At 45.0% G+C, this 13,822-nt stretch overlaps 1 protein-coding gene across 1 annotated transcript in view; it reads right to left on the bottom strand.

Moving 5' to 3' along the window:
• LOC140455109 (nuclear factor 7, brain-like) overlaps positions 1-10,744 on the bottom strand; it is a 91,352-nt gene extending 80,608 nt beyond the window's left edge. Inside the window, 5 exon segments of the mRNA XM_072549770.1 lie at positions 3,058-3,116; positions 3,212-3,234; positions 9,835-10,068; positions 10,162-10,223; positions 10,303-10,744. Coding sequence (XP_072405871.1) covers positions 3,058-3,116; positions 3,212-3,234; positions 9,835-10,068; positions 10,162-10,223; positions 10,303-10,744 — 820 coding nt within the window.
• Positions 10,745-13,822: the final 3,078 nt, after the last annotated feature.

Genomic DNA, 13,822 nt, shown 5'->3' with positions numbered 1-13,822 from the left:
ACCAGCTGGTGGCCGCCATGCTGTGGTACCGGCTGGTCACTTTGGTCCCTCCTCCTGGCTTTGTCGCTGACATCCAGAGAACGTTGGTCGACTTCTTCTGGGACAAAAAGATGCACTGGGTCGCCGCGCAGGTTCTGAGTCTCCCTATCGAGGAGGGCGGTCAGTCGCTGGTGTGCGTCCGCACCCAGGTCGCGACGTTCCGCCTTCAGACCTTGCGGCGATACCTTTACGTCGAGCCTCCTCCTAGGTGGTGCGCCCTGGCGACGTATTTTTTCCGCCAGGTGCGTAACCTCAACTACGACACGCAGCTCCTGTTCGTCGACCGTGACGGTTTGGAGGTCTCCCTCAAGGTGCTGCCTGTCTTTTACCAGGACCTGATCACTGTCTGGAACATGGTCGAATCGCGTCGCGCCTACCCTCCGGCTGGACTAGCGGCTGTCGTCAGGGAGCCGTTGCTCAGGAATCCGCACCTCCGTACTCGCGGGTTCGAGTGGCTGTCGGAGGGGAGGGCCGTGGCGGCGAGGGCGACCAGGGTCGGGGACGTGCTGGGTGCCGGGGGCCTGGGCTGGACGCTGCCGCAGGACATAGCTAGCAGGGCAGCGGTAGACGTCCGGTACGTGGCCACCGCCATCCGACGCCTCAAAATGGCGGTGCTCGGACCCGACGTAGTGCACCAGTTGGAGGACGCTCAGGTGTGCGGTGGGATCCCGTCCGCGCTCACCCCAGCCAGGACGGAATTTCACATTGGTCCCAAGGTCCCGTACTTCCCGCGGGAGCCTGTGCCCCACAACCTGAGCCGCCTCCGCAATTTTAATTTTGTCCCTTTCAGGGATATAAAAAGGAAGGCCCTGTATCGACTGCTGCTGCACACCGTCCACCTCTTCTCCCTCATCCACCGTCCGGACACGCCTTGGCGTGCCCATTTGCCACCGGGCGGTGGGGATCCCCAGTGGAGGGCTCTCTACGCGGGAGTCCTCCCCCTTTCTCTCGGGGATCTGGGGTGGAGGGTGCTGCACGCAGCAGTCCCCTGCAACCGCAGATTGCGGTGGTTCACGGACTCCCAGCCCAACTGCTTGTTCTGTGGCGCTGTGGAGTCCGTGGACCATGTATATATTGGGTGTGGGCGTTTGCACTCCCTTTTTGATTTTCTTAAGAACCTTCTCCTCTGTTTCTGGCTGCACTTCAGTCCCACGCTCCTGATTTTCGGGCACCCGGTACGGAGGAGGGAGGGCAGGTCCGAGGACCTCCTCGTGGGTCTGCTCCTGGGCCTGGCCAAACTGGCCATCAACAGGTCCAGGCAGCGGGCCGTGGAGGGGGTCGTTAGGGCCGACTGCCTGCCCCTCTTCCGGGGTTACGTTAGAGCCCGGGTGTCCTTGGAGAAGGAGCACGCGGTGTCCACCGACACCCTGGAGTCGTTCAGGGAGAGGTGGGCGCCGCAGGGAGTGGAGTGTATTATTTCCCCGTCCAACTCTATTTTGATTTAGTCCCTACCCTTCCCTTCACTGTTTTGCTCACACAGCATTGCCCTGTGGTTTGAAGGGCAGTGCTTGTCACTGGCCACTCGGGTGTTTTTTCCTATCTTCCTGGTGGTGGAAATTGAATAAAGATTCATGCATCTTGTGTCTCTCACTGTGTTATACACCTGCACACACACACCATGGGTGCTGGGGAATAAAAATAAGCACTACCACACTTAGGCGGTAGTGTGGGGGTGTAAAGAAAAATAAAAAGAAAAAAAAAGGGAGAAAAAAAATATATAAACAGGAGTGTCAGACCTCCTGTCACTCTCAGTGCTGGCTGTGAGGGAGCTGGATCAGTGTCAAGGACTTTCCAAGTAGAAGCAAAGGGTGGTTTGGTGATGGGATACAGGCCTCTGTGGAGTTATTTCAGTAAGGATGACAGAAAGAGTCTTTGGAGGAATAGAGACAGATTAGGTGAATGGGAGAAACCTTAGCAGGTGGAAGGTAATGTGAGGGAATGTGAGATTATACACTTTGGCAGGAAAGATAAAGTAGCTGGATGTCATTTAATAGATAGAGACCACAGAAAGCTACAGAAGAGAGAGACTCTGTAGTCGTTCGTGAATCACAAAAAGCTAGCATTCATGTTCTGTGGATTACCACGAGGGCAAATGAAATGTTGGCGTTTGTTACAAAGAGAATGGAGTAGAAAAGTAGGGAGGTTTTTACTAAAACTAGACAAGGCATTAGTCAGACACAGCTGCAATACAGTGAACATATTTTACAATATATGGACCCCTGGAGGTGGTGGTCACAGATAATGGGCAGCAGGGACTTCAAATATTTCCTATCGTCAAATGGCTTTTGAAAGAATAAGTATTTTGGCATTGGAGGCCTACAGAGAAGTTTCACTGGGTTGATATCAGGCATGGAAGGGCTATGATATGAGGAGAGGTTGAGTAAATTGATCCTGTACTCATTGGAATATAGAAAATGAGAAGTTGCCTTTATTGAAATCTACCTGATTCTGAGAAGACTTGACCAGGTAGCTGTGGAAGGACATCATTCCACCTCTTGGACATCCTCGGACCACAGGGTATAACCTCAGAGTAAACAGTTACACATTTAAGAACAAGATAAGGAGGAATTTCTTCTTTCTGACAATTGTGAATCTGGGGAATTCTTTACTGCAGAAGGCTGTTGAGGTTGGGTTATTCGTGAACTCCCACAGAAATGTCCTGGAGTGGAGATGATTGATCTTGAACAATCACAATCATCTTCCTCTGTGCTTGGTATGACTCTAACCAGTGGAGAGATTTCCCCCGATTCCTATTGACTCAGTTTTGCTGAAGTTTCTTAATGCTTCTTTATGTTACACCAAGTTACATGCTATATTAATGTCAAAGACAGTCTGAGCCATTATTATCCAGCTTTCTTTTTAACTAAGTGCCTAATTATATATCTATGGTATTTGTAAACATAACAATCCAAATAACAGAATATAAATACAGAATAAAGAAACTTAGCTGAGCTTTACCAGGTTTAATAGCTCCCACCATTTCTCTCCACACTGGAAATGGTCAAATGATGTTCAAGCTTTCAGTGGACAGGACACCATCTGTTAGTGACAGTGCATGACCAGTGTCATGGCTCATCCTGTAAATATTAAAAAGATTATCATAAATTCATTGAAAACCTTTCTGAGCAATTTCACCAACTTGCACTGAGTTTCAGTAAAGTGCATGTCCTACCTCATCTTCCCAGATACTTCCTCCTGAAATAAACAAAGCACAAATCTGAGTTGACAGAGACTGACTGACTTTATCAAGAAAGTAGTAATTACACTCACATTGCTCCAAGCTGCTGTCTCTGATTGCTGCAGTTCTGGAACAGAATAAGAATGGCACACAAAACATACTGAAGCACTGGAGGAAGTAAAGTAAAAATTCAGGAATTGCAAAGGGTGCCAGTAAACATTAACCGACTTCACTCAAGAAAAGAGAAGATCTGACTTAGATGTTAAAAATTATGAAGGGATTGATCTGTTTGATTCAGTGAAGATGTTTCCACCTCAAAGGAACCAGAAAATCTGTGTTCAAATACATAATCCTGTTAGAGCAGCCCATGATTGAGAGCAGCACAAAATGGCCAGTGGTTGCCCATGACAAAAGCAGCAGATTATGGCTTACAGTAGCTCTAGAGAACTTGGTAAAACATTTTGCTAAATATGTCTGCATAAGTTATAACAACGGTAGCTCTGTGAACCCAAGATAACAGAATTGAGATGGCACAGCAGGCCTCACAGTTATCTGAAGATGCAGCTGCAGTTGCTTACACAGGAGACATAGATAAGAGCATTTCACATAAGAAACCTACATTTAATTTGTAAATCTGTTACAAATGTAGGTTTTAGTCAAGATTCTTCAAATAATGAGAGGCATAGATTCTGAATTAGTTATAGATTTACACACTTATATAAAGAAAATCCCACTTACAGCATGTGCAAAGAAGTTGTTATAATTATAGTTACAAGATAGAAGTGCTGTGTTTGATTGACATTCCAAGGTTGGGTGAGAAAGAAACTGGATTTAGTAAAGGGAGGTCATGCCTGACAAACCTGTTGGAATTTTTTGAAGAGGTAACAAGTAGGTTAGACCAGGGAAACCCAGTGGATGTGGTCTATCTAGACTTTCAAAAGGCCTTTGATAAGGTGCTACACGGGAGGCTGCAGAGCAAGGTGAGGGCCCATGGTGTTCGAGGTGAGCTGCTGGGATGGATTGAGGATTGGCTGTCTAACAGAAGGCAGAGAGTTGGGATAAAAGGTTCTTTTTCAGAATGGCAGCCGTGACGAGCGGTGTCCCGCAGGGTTCGGTGCTGGGGCCACAGCTGTTCGCATTATATATTAATGATCTGGATGAAGGGACTGGGGGCATTCTCGCGAAGTTTGCCGATGATACGAAGTTAGGTGGACAGGCAGGTAGTACTGAGGAAGTGGGGAGGCTACAGAAGGATCTAGACAGGTTGGGAGAGTGGTCCAGGAAATGGCTGATGGAATTTAACGTGAGCAAGTGCGAGGTCTTGCACTTTGGCAAAAAGAATAAAAGCATGGACTACTTTCTAAATGGTGAGAAAATTAATAAAGCCAAAGCACAAAGGGATCTGGGAGTGCTAGTCGAGGATTCTCCAAAGGTAAACATGCAGGTTGAGTCCGTGATTAAGAAAGCGAATGCAATGTTGTCTCTTATCTCAAGAGGTTTGGAATATAAAAGCAGAGATGTACTACTAAGACTTTATAAAGCTCTGGTTAGGCCCCATTTGGAGTACTGTGTCCAGTTTTGGTCCCCACACCTCAGGAAGGACATACTGGCACTGGAACGTGTCCAGCGGAGTTTCACACGGATGATCCCTGGAATGACAGGTCTCGCATATGAGGAACGGCTGAGGATACTGGGATTGTATTCGTTGGAGTTTAGAAGATTAAGGGGAGACTTAATAGAGACGTACAAAATAATACATGGCTTGGAAAAGGTGGATGCTAGGAAATTGTTTCCGTTAGACGAAGAGACTAGGACCCGTGGACACAGCCTTAGAATTAGAGGGGGTCATTTCAGAACAGAAATGCGGAGACATTTCTTCAGCCAGAGAGTGGTGGGCCTGTGGAATTCATTGCCACGGAGTGCAGTGGAAGCCGGAACGCTAAATGTCTTCAAGGCCGAGATTGATAGATTCTTGTTGTCTAGAGGAATTAAGGGCTACGGGGAGAACGCTGGTAAGTGGAGCTGAAATGCGCATCAGCCATGATTGAATGGTGGAGTGGACTCGATGGGCCGAATGGCCTTACTTCCACTCATATGTCTTATGATCTTATCCTCACAATCCTTAGCTAAAGAATTCTAACATTAGGTATGACCATAGAACTTTATTGGAACTGATGTAACAAATTTTATAACAATTCATAAAAATTAGCATCCTTTATATCACCAATAGCAAGATTAGTATGAAAAATGAATTGCATGACAGAATTCAAGAGGTCCTTCGTGATAAATTATTGGCAATGAATGGAGCTGGCAAGTGTCTGAGAAGGAGTATGGCTAACAGGATTGAATATAGCATCCACTATGAAAAGCCCCAAGAAGGGACATAAGAGAATCTGGGAAGCTTCATGAGAACATCGAGGCCTGTGGGTTGACCACGCGCCTGTCCATCTCAGGCCACGCAGTCACAGTATTTCTGAAATTGGAAGTGTATGTAATTAATTAATTAATTATGATTGGTTTGTAATTGCTAAAGGCAGGCTGAAAATGTGTATAGAAATGTATGTCTTTCCTTTATTCATTGAAGAACTCTGGATTTTCAGACAGTCTCTTGCCACCTGTGAAATTTCAATGAACTCTTTGATGCTAGAAGTATTGAATGATTTATTTGGTCACTCTGCCCCAACAATCTAAATCACAAATAAATTGAATGAGGAGTTCATGAGAAATGTCTTTATTGAGAGAGTGAAGAGGGAAGTGAAACAAAATAGTGTAAAATAAAAGACAAGAACACCTCAATAATATCAGGGATAGCAAGGAAATAAAGAGCTAAAGCAGAATAGTCCATAGCGTGGAAAGTCACTCACAGAGAACTGCATCCCACATGGGATAGGTGTCTGAGGGAAATGAAAAACACAAACGATGCCTTTTCCCCTTTAAAATATTGACTGCTAATAAAACAAACGCAAACTCTAACTCTCTAGATTGTTGCAATACAGTGCAATTTGACACATAGAATTCCCAAAGAAAACAGGTGTCTCCACACAGTTTCAGGTCATAACACAAAACCATGTCAGTACTAGCCAATGAACCTGAGGCAAAGGAACTGAACACTGGCAAAGTTAATTCTCAGGTCCAATTCCTGAAGAGTCAGGTTTGCACCTTCTGACCAATCAGGACATGAAATGCTATTTAGCGACACCTAATTGGAAAGTCAGGGATTTAACTATGAGGAAATTGTGTTCAATTTTTAAAACATTTTATGTTTAATTTGGATAAGTGCAAGGTATGCCATTTCAATAAAACAAACAAAGACAGGATTTATACAATTAAAGGTCGGGCCTTGAGCAGTGTTGTAAAACAATGACACCTCGGTTTTCAAATTCATAATTCTTTTGAAGTTTTCCTCACATGTATACAGGGTGGTTAAGAAGCCATTTAGAATGTTTGCCTTCATTGTTCAGTCCTTTAAGTATCGGAGTTGGAACATTATGTTGAGGCTGTACAGGACATTGGTGAGGCCTCTTCTGGAGTACTGTGTCCAATTCTGGTCTCCATGACGTAGAAAGGATATCGTGAAGCTAGAGAGTTCGGAAGAGATTTACCAGGATGTTGACAGGAATGGAGGGTTTGAATTGGAAAGAGATGCTGGATCGGCTGGAGTTTCTTTCACTGGAAGTCGAGATGTGACCTGAGAGGTTTATAAAATAATCAGGGGTACAGACAAAGTGAATGGCAGGTGTCTTTTCCCTTGGGAAGAGGATGTCAAAATTAGGGGGAATATTTTTATGGTGAGAGGTGAAACTTTAAAAAAACTATAAGGAGCAACTTCTTTCACACAGAGAGTAGTTTGTGTGTTGAGTGAACTTACAAAGGAAGTGTGAATGTGGGTACAGTTACAACATTTAAAAGACATTTAGACAAGTACATTAATCAGAAATGTTTGGAGCGATATGGGCCAAGGGCAGGCAGGTGGGACTAGTTTAATTTGGGATTATGGACAGCCTGGACTGGTTGGACCGAAGGGTCTGTTTCCATGCTGTGTGACTGTGTGTTTCCACCGTTTTCAGGGAGCATACATTGAGTATCAAATATTTTTACCTCACTTAACTCTCGTAAGGCTGTATTTTACTGAAAGGATGCACAGCCATGTTGAGGTTTAGTTAGCAGTTAGAACCTGTCAAATGTACCCAGCCCAGTGATAAGTAGATTGTCTACCCAGGATGAGGTATGTAACTGTGCTTTGTGTATAAACATCCAGACAATTTGTAATGTGCTACTCAGGGATACAATGGCCTGCCTGTAGGACAGGGGTGGTGGATACCTGCCTTAGCAGCCTGAACCAGGAAAAGGCCTTTGACAGGACATCACACACTGACATGTGGGACTTGCTCTCAAAAATGGGCTTTGGGAGGGAATCTGCAATTGAATCTGACTGCTCTACACCAACATCCTTAGTGCAGTCTCAATTAATGGGTGGGAATGAGACAGCTTCCCGATCAGATCCAGAGTCAGGCAGGGCTGCCTACTCTCTCCTGCCTTGTTTGTGCGTTGTATACAGCCCTTTGCTGAGTCCATCAGGAAGGACGTGAGCCTGAGATGGGGTGACTATTCCAGGCAGCGGAGGCCTACAAGGGAAAGCCTCCCTGTACATGGATGATGTCACTGTTTTCTGCTCAGATCTGCTGTCACGTGCACAGACTCATAAGCATCAACGACCAGTTTGAACTGGTCTCAGCAGCCAAGGTAAATCAAGGCAAGAACAAGGTCATGTACTTTGGGAACTGGGCTGACCAATCCTTCATGCCTTTCACCATCAGGACAGATTACCTGAAGGTGCTGGGAATATGCTCAGAGGAGCTGGGGCAGCACAAAAACTTGAGAGGAGAGTATTGCCAAGGTAAGACAGAAACTGGTCCTTTGGGAGCAGCATTTCCTCTCCATTGCAGGTGAAACATCTGGTTATTAGGTGTGAGATACTCTCACTGTTGTATGAGGGGCAGGTGGGGCCCATTCCCAGAACCTGCATTGCTGCAATTACCCGAGTCATCTTCCACTTCATCTGGAGGTCGAAGCTGGGCATGTCACAGGAACACCATGTACAAACCTCTGGATAATGGGGGGAAGAATATACCCAAGATCACCCTCATCCTGATGGCCACCTTTGTGTGTGGCTGCATCAAGCTGCACCAAACACCAAGTCTCACTATGTACGGAGGTTCTACCTGTCCCTGGTGTTGGGAAGGGTGGGACTGGCCTTGTATTAGCAGAGCGCTCCAAGTAGTTGGACCGTTCCATATCACCTGTCCTCCAGGTAGGAATTTACAAACAAAAACACATTTAACCACAATTCATCAGCACAGATCATCCCCAAGAGCCTGCAGGAAATGAGTGGGTGGGTCTTGTCGGCTTGTTCCTTGAGCAGATTGTCAAAGGCATTGCCAGAACTTCTTAACAAGCACCAGGACGTTGCTTGGTTGCTGGTGAGAAGGGTACTACCTGTGAGATCTTTCATATATACCCAGAGTCTCTCCAACTGCACACATTGCCCTTGAAGTGGCTGATGAAGATAGAGACTGTCACACATCTCCTGCTGGAATGTGCCTTTACAAAGAAAGCCTAGAGAAAGATGCAGTGGCGTTTGTCAAGTTTCATCCGCAGTAGCTCTGTGACATGTGACTCTGTGTTGTACGGTCTGTTCCCTGGGACACACAGTGAGACAAACATCGACTGTACTCAGAGGACCATCAACTCAGTGAAAGATGCTCTTTGGTCTGATCGAAACCTGTCGGTCTTCCAGGGCGAGGAGTTGACCTCAACTGAGTGTTACAGACTGGCACATTCCAAGGTCCAGGACCACGTGTTGAGAGATGGACTAAAGCCTAGGGCAGCTGCTGCAAGGCGCAGTGGGTAAAGACCATCATCTACAATCTTTCTGCTGAAGTTAGATGGAGGTGCACTCAGTTATCAGACCCTCCCAGTGCCTCAAATGTTTGTAAATATTGTCTTGTACAAGTAAGAAATGCACTGGGTTTGTTTGTTCTCCCAGATACAATTATAACATTTAAAAGATATCTGGGTCGGTATATGAATAGGAAGGAAGGGTTTAGAGGGACATGGACCAAATGCAAGAAATTGAGACAAATTAATTTCGAATATCTGTTCAGTATGGACAAGTTGGACTGAAGGGTCTATTTCCATGCTGTATCTCTCTGAATCTGACTCTATATGTAAAGACTATACAGAATCGAACAGCTCTAATAATATTGTATGGATATACAGACTTTTATGAATAAACAATATTTTTGAAATACACCAACTTGTAATTTGAACGGTTTTCCGCATGGATGTGAATAAATCACTTGCATCTTGGGCTGGAGCTGTGAATTGTCGACTGCTTTTTAAATTTAGCCTTTTAATCGTGAGGAGAATTTCAATAGTGAAAGCCACAATCATCAATGAGATTGAGGAAAATGTATGAAACAGGAGAGTGGACAAACACATGAGGGAAAGAGGAGCAGAAAGGGATATTGGAGGAATGACGGAGAATGGGAACAAGTTTATGAGGATCACATTCTGAGTTTACTTTCCGTGAACTAAAATTAAATATAATCCCTCACCTGCAGAAATATCACTCCATCTTTTTGTTCCAACTGTTTTTCCAACTTTGAGAGTTTCTCCTGAAGAGAATTTAAATTCTTTTGAATTTTGCCAAGATTTTGCTGCATTGTTCTGAGAATGTTTTCCTCTTGTTCCCTGAGATCTCGGAGTAAACGCTGCTCTTTCTCAGTGAGAAACTGGTGTATTTTAGTGAACTCGGATTTGATGCAGCTCTGTAGATTTTGGGATTGCACCTAAAAGAGCAAATATAGAGACAATCTGCTTCTGCAGTAAAACACAACAAAGGAGGGAATCAAATTTGAAAGCTGAGCTCAGGGAAATTTTACCTGAATTTGGGAAATCTTCTGTTTCTGCTGCCACTCTATTTCTATAGCCGCCGATTTCTTCCCTAGATTTCACCCGATCCTGGGATTGGGAGAGAAAATCAGAAAATAAAAGTATTAGATCATGAAAATGTGATGAAGTAATCAGAAGATGGAATCGGTTTCCTTTTATCTTGTAGATTCCAACCGCTTCTTCAATCGGGATGAAGCGGTGCTCCCTGTGTTCCCGGGAAACTACACAATTCACACAAATCAATTTCTCATCAGTTTCACAAAAAACCTTCAGTTCTTCCTGATGTTCCTCACAGTGACGTTTACTTCCCTTCTCTTGCGGATTCCGACTTAACTTTCGTACTTTCTCAGATAGATTTGCTAAGGCCCGATTTACCCTGAGGTTTCTGTCTGGAAACTCCTGTCTACATTCCGGGCAGGAGATTCTCTCCTGCTTTTCCCAACTCTGGGTGACACAGGAGCGGCAGAAGTTGTGTCCACAATCCAGTGAAACCGGATCGGTGAAGAAATCCAGACAAATGGGACAGATTACTAGATTAGTGGTGCTGGAAGAGCACAGCAGTTCAGGCAGCATCCAATGAGCAGTGAAATCAACGTTTCGGGCAAAAGCCCTTCATCAGGAATAAAGGCAGTGAGCCTGAAGCGTGGAGAGATAAGCTAGAGGAGGGTGGGGGTGGGGAGAGAGTAGCATAGAGTACAATGGGTAAGTGGGGGAGGAGATGAAGGTGATAGGTCAAGGAGGAGAGGGTGGAGTGGATAGGTGGAAAAGAAGATAGGCAGGTCGGACAAGTCAAGGAGACAGTAACTGAGGAAGCAAATGTGGCTGTGGTACCGAGTTTGTTTCACAACATGGTTGAAGAGCTTCAGAGCAGAGGAAATGACCTGGGAGTTGCAGTGGGAGAGGGACTCCCTGAGATTCTTGTAGAGAGAGGAGGAAAACTTCTTCAAGGCAGGCATCCTTGCAAGAGGATTCGCAGTAGGGTTAAAATCAACAAGGTAAAAACAATGACTGCAGATGCTGAAAATCAAATACTGGATTAGTGGTGCTGGAAGAGCACAGCAGTTCAGGCAGCATCCAACGAGCAGCGAAATCAACGTTTCGGGCAAAAGCCCTTCATCAGGAATAAAGGCAGTGAGCCTGAAGCGTGGAGAGATAAGCTAGAGGAGGGTGGGGGTGGGGAGAGAGTAGCATAGAGTACAATGGGTGAGTGGGGGAGGAGATGAAGGTGATAGGTCAAGGAGGAGAGGGTGGAGTGGATAGGTGGAAAAGGAGATAGGCAGGTCGGACAAGTCAAGGAGACAGTAACTGAGGAAGCAAATGTGGCTGTGGTACCGAGTTTGTTTCACAACATGGTTGAAGAGCTTCAGAGCAGAGGAAATGACCTGGGAGTTGAGGATTACCTCCTCTGTCAAACTCAGGAAATGCTGTTGGAAATCCATGCTGTTTAGTATTCCTGATGAAGGGCTTTTGCCCGAAACGTCGATTTTCCTGCTCCTTGGATGCTGCCTGAACTGCTGTGCTCTTCCAGCACCACTAATTCAGTATTTGATTTTCAGCATCTGCAGTCATTTTTTTTACCTAGTTCATGAGAAATGTCTTTTTTGAGAGAGTGAAGAGGGAAGTGAAACAAAATAGTGTAAAATAAAAGACAAGAACACCTCAATAGTATCAGGGATAGCAAGGAAATAAAGAGCTAAAGCAGAATAGTCCATAGTGTGGAAAGTTCCTCACAGAGAACTGCATCCCACATGGGATAGGTGTCTGAGGGAAATGAAAAACACAAACGATGCCTTTTCCCCTTGAAAATATTGACTGCTAATAAAAGTTGATTGGGGGCAGATGTTCACAGGTAAAAAGGATGGCTAAAGAATGGGAAGCCTTCAGAAATGAGATAACAAGACAGTATATTCCTGTTAGGGTGAAAGGAAAGGCTGGTAGGTATAGGGAATGCTGGATGACTTGAAGAAATTGAGGGTTTAGTTAAGGAAAAGAAGGAAGCGTATGTCAGATATAGACAGGATAGATCGAGTGAATCCTTAGAAGAGTATAAATGCAGAAGGAATATACTTAAGAGGGCAAAAAGGGGACATGAGATAGCTTTGGCAAATAGAGTTAAGGAGAATCCAAAGGGTTTCTACAAATACATTGAGGACAAAAGGGTAACTCGGGACAGAATAGGGCCCCTCAAAGATCAGCAAGGCGGCCTTTGTGTGGAGCCACAGGAGATGGGAGAGATACTAAATGAGTATTTTGCAACAGTATTTACTGTGGAAAATGACATGGAAGACATAGAATGTAGGGAAATAGATGATGACATCTTGAGAAATGTCCATATTACAGAGGAGGAAGTGCTGAATGTCTTGAAATGCCTAAAAGTGGATAAATCCTCAGGACCTGATCAGATGTACCGTAGAATTCTTTGGGAAGCTAGAGAGTGATTGCAGTGCCTCTTGCTGAGATATTTGTATCATCGATAGTCACAGGTGAAGTGCCAGAAGACTAGAGATTGGCTAACGTGGTGCCACTGATTAAGAAGGGTGGTAAGGATAGGCCGGGGAACTATAGAGCAGTGAGCCAGACGTCAGTGGTGGGCAAGTTGTTGGAGGGAATCCTGAGGGACAGGATGTACATGTATTTGGAAAGGCAAGGACTGATTATGGATAGTCAACATGGCTTTGTGCATGGGAAATCATGTCTTACAAACTTGATTGAGTTTTCAGAAGAAGTAACAAAGAGGATCGATGAGGGCAGAGTGGTAGACGTGATCTATATGGACTTCAGTAAGGCGTTCAACAAGGGTCCCCATGGGAGACTGGTTAGCAAGGTCAGATCTCACTGAATAAAGGGAGAACTGGCCATTTGGGTACAGAACTGGCTCAAAGGTAGAAGACAGAGGGTGATGGTGGAGGGTTGTTTTTCAGACTGGAGGCCTCTTAGGGTTAGGGTTAAGGTTAGGGTTAGGGTGAGTGTGAGGGTGAGGGTGAGGGTTAGGGTAAGGGTGAGGGTTAGGGTTAGGGTTAGGGTTAGGGATAGGGTTAGGGTGAGGGTGAGGGTTAGGGTTCGGGTTGGACTGCCACAAGGATTGGTGCTGAGTCCATTACTTTTCATCATTTAAATAAATGATTTGGATGTGAGAAAAAGAAGTATAGTTAGTAAGTTTGCAGATGACACTAAAATTGGAGATGTATTGCACAGTGAAGAAGGTTACCTCAGATTACAATGGGATCTTGATCAGATGGGCCAATGCGCTGAGAAGTGGCAGATGAAGTTTAATTTAGAAAAATGTGAGGCGCTGCATTTTGGGAAAGCAAATCTCAGCAGGACTTATACACTTAATGGTAAGGTCCTGGGGAGTATTGCTGAACAAAGAGTGCAGCTTCATAGCTCCATGAAAGTGGAATCGCAGGTCGATAGGATAGTGAAGAAGGTGTTTGGTATGCTTTCCTTTATTGGTCAGAGTATTGAGTACAGGAGTTGGGAGGTCATGTTGCGGCTGTACAGGACATTGGTTAGGCCACTGTTGTAATATTGTGTGCAATTCTGGTCTTCATCCTATTGGAAAGATGTTGTGAAACTTGAAAGGGTTCAGAAAAGATTTACAAGGATGTTGCCAGAGTTGGAGGATTTGAGCTGTAGGGAGAGGCTGAATAG

The sequence above is a fragment of the Chiloscyllium punctatum genome, chromosome 30 (assembly GCF_047496795.1).
Source record: "Chiloscyllium punctatum isolate Juve2018m chromosome 30, sChiPun1.3, whole genome shotgun sequence".
NCBI lineage: Eukaryota > Metazoa > Chordata > Chondrichthyes > Orectolobiformes > Hemiscylliidae > Chiloscyllium > Chiloscyllium punctatum.
The sequence above is the reverse complement of the archived record's forward strand: the minus strand, read 5'-3'. Positions and strand labels throughout refer to the sequence as shown.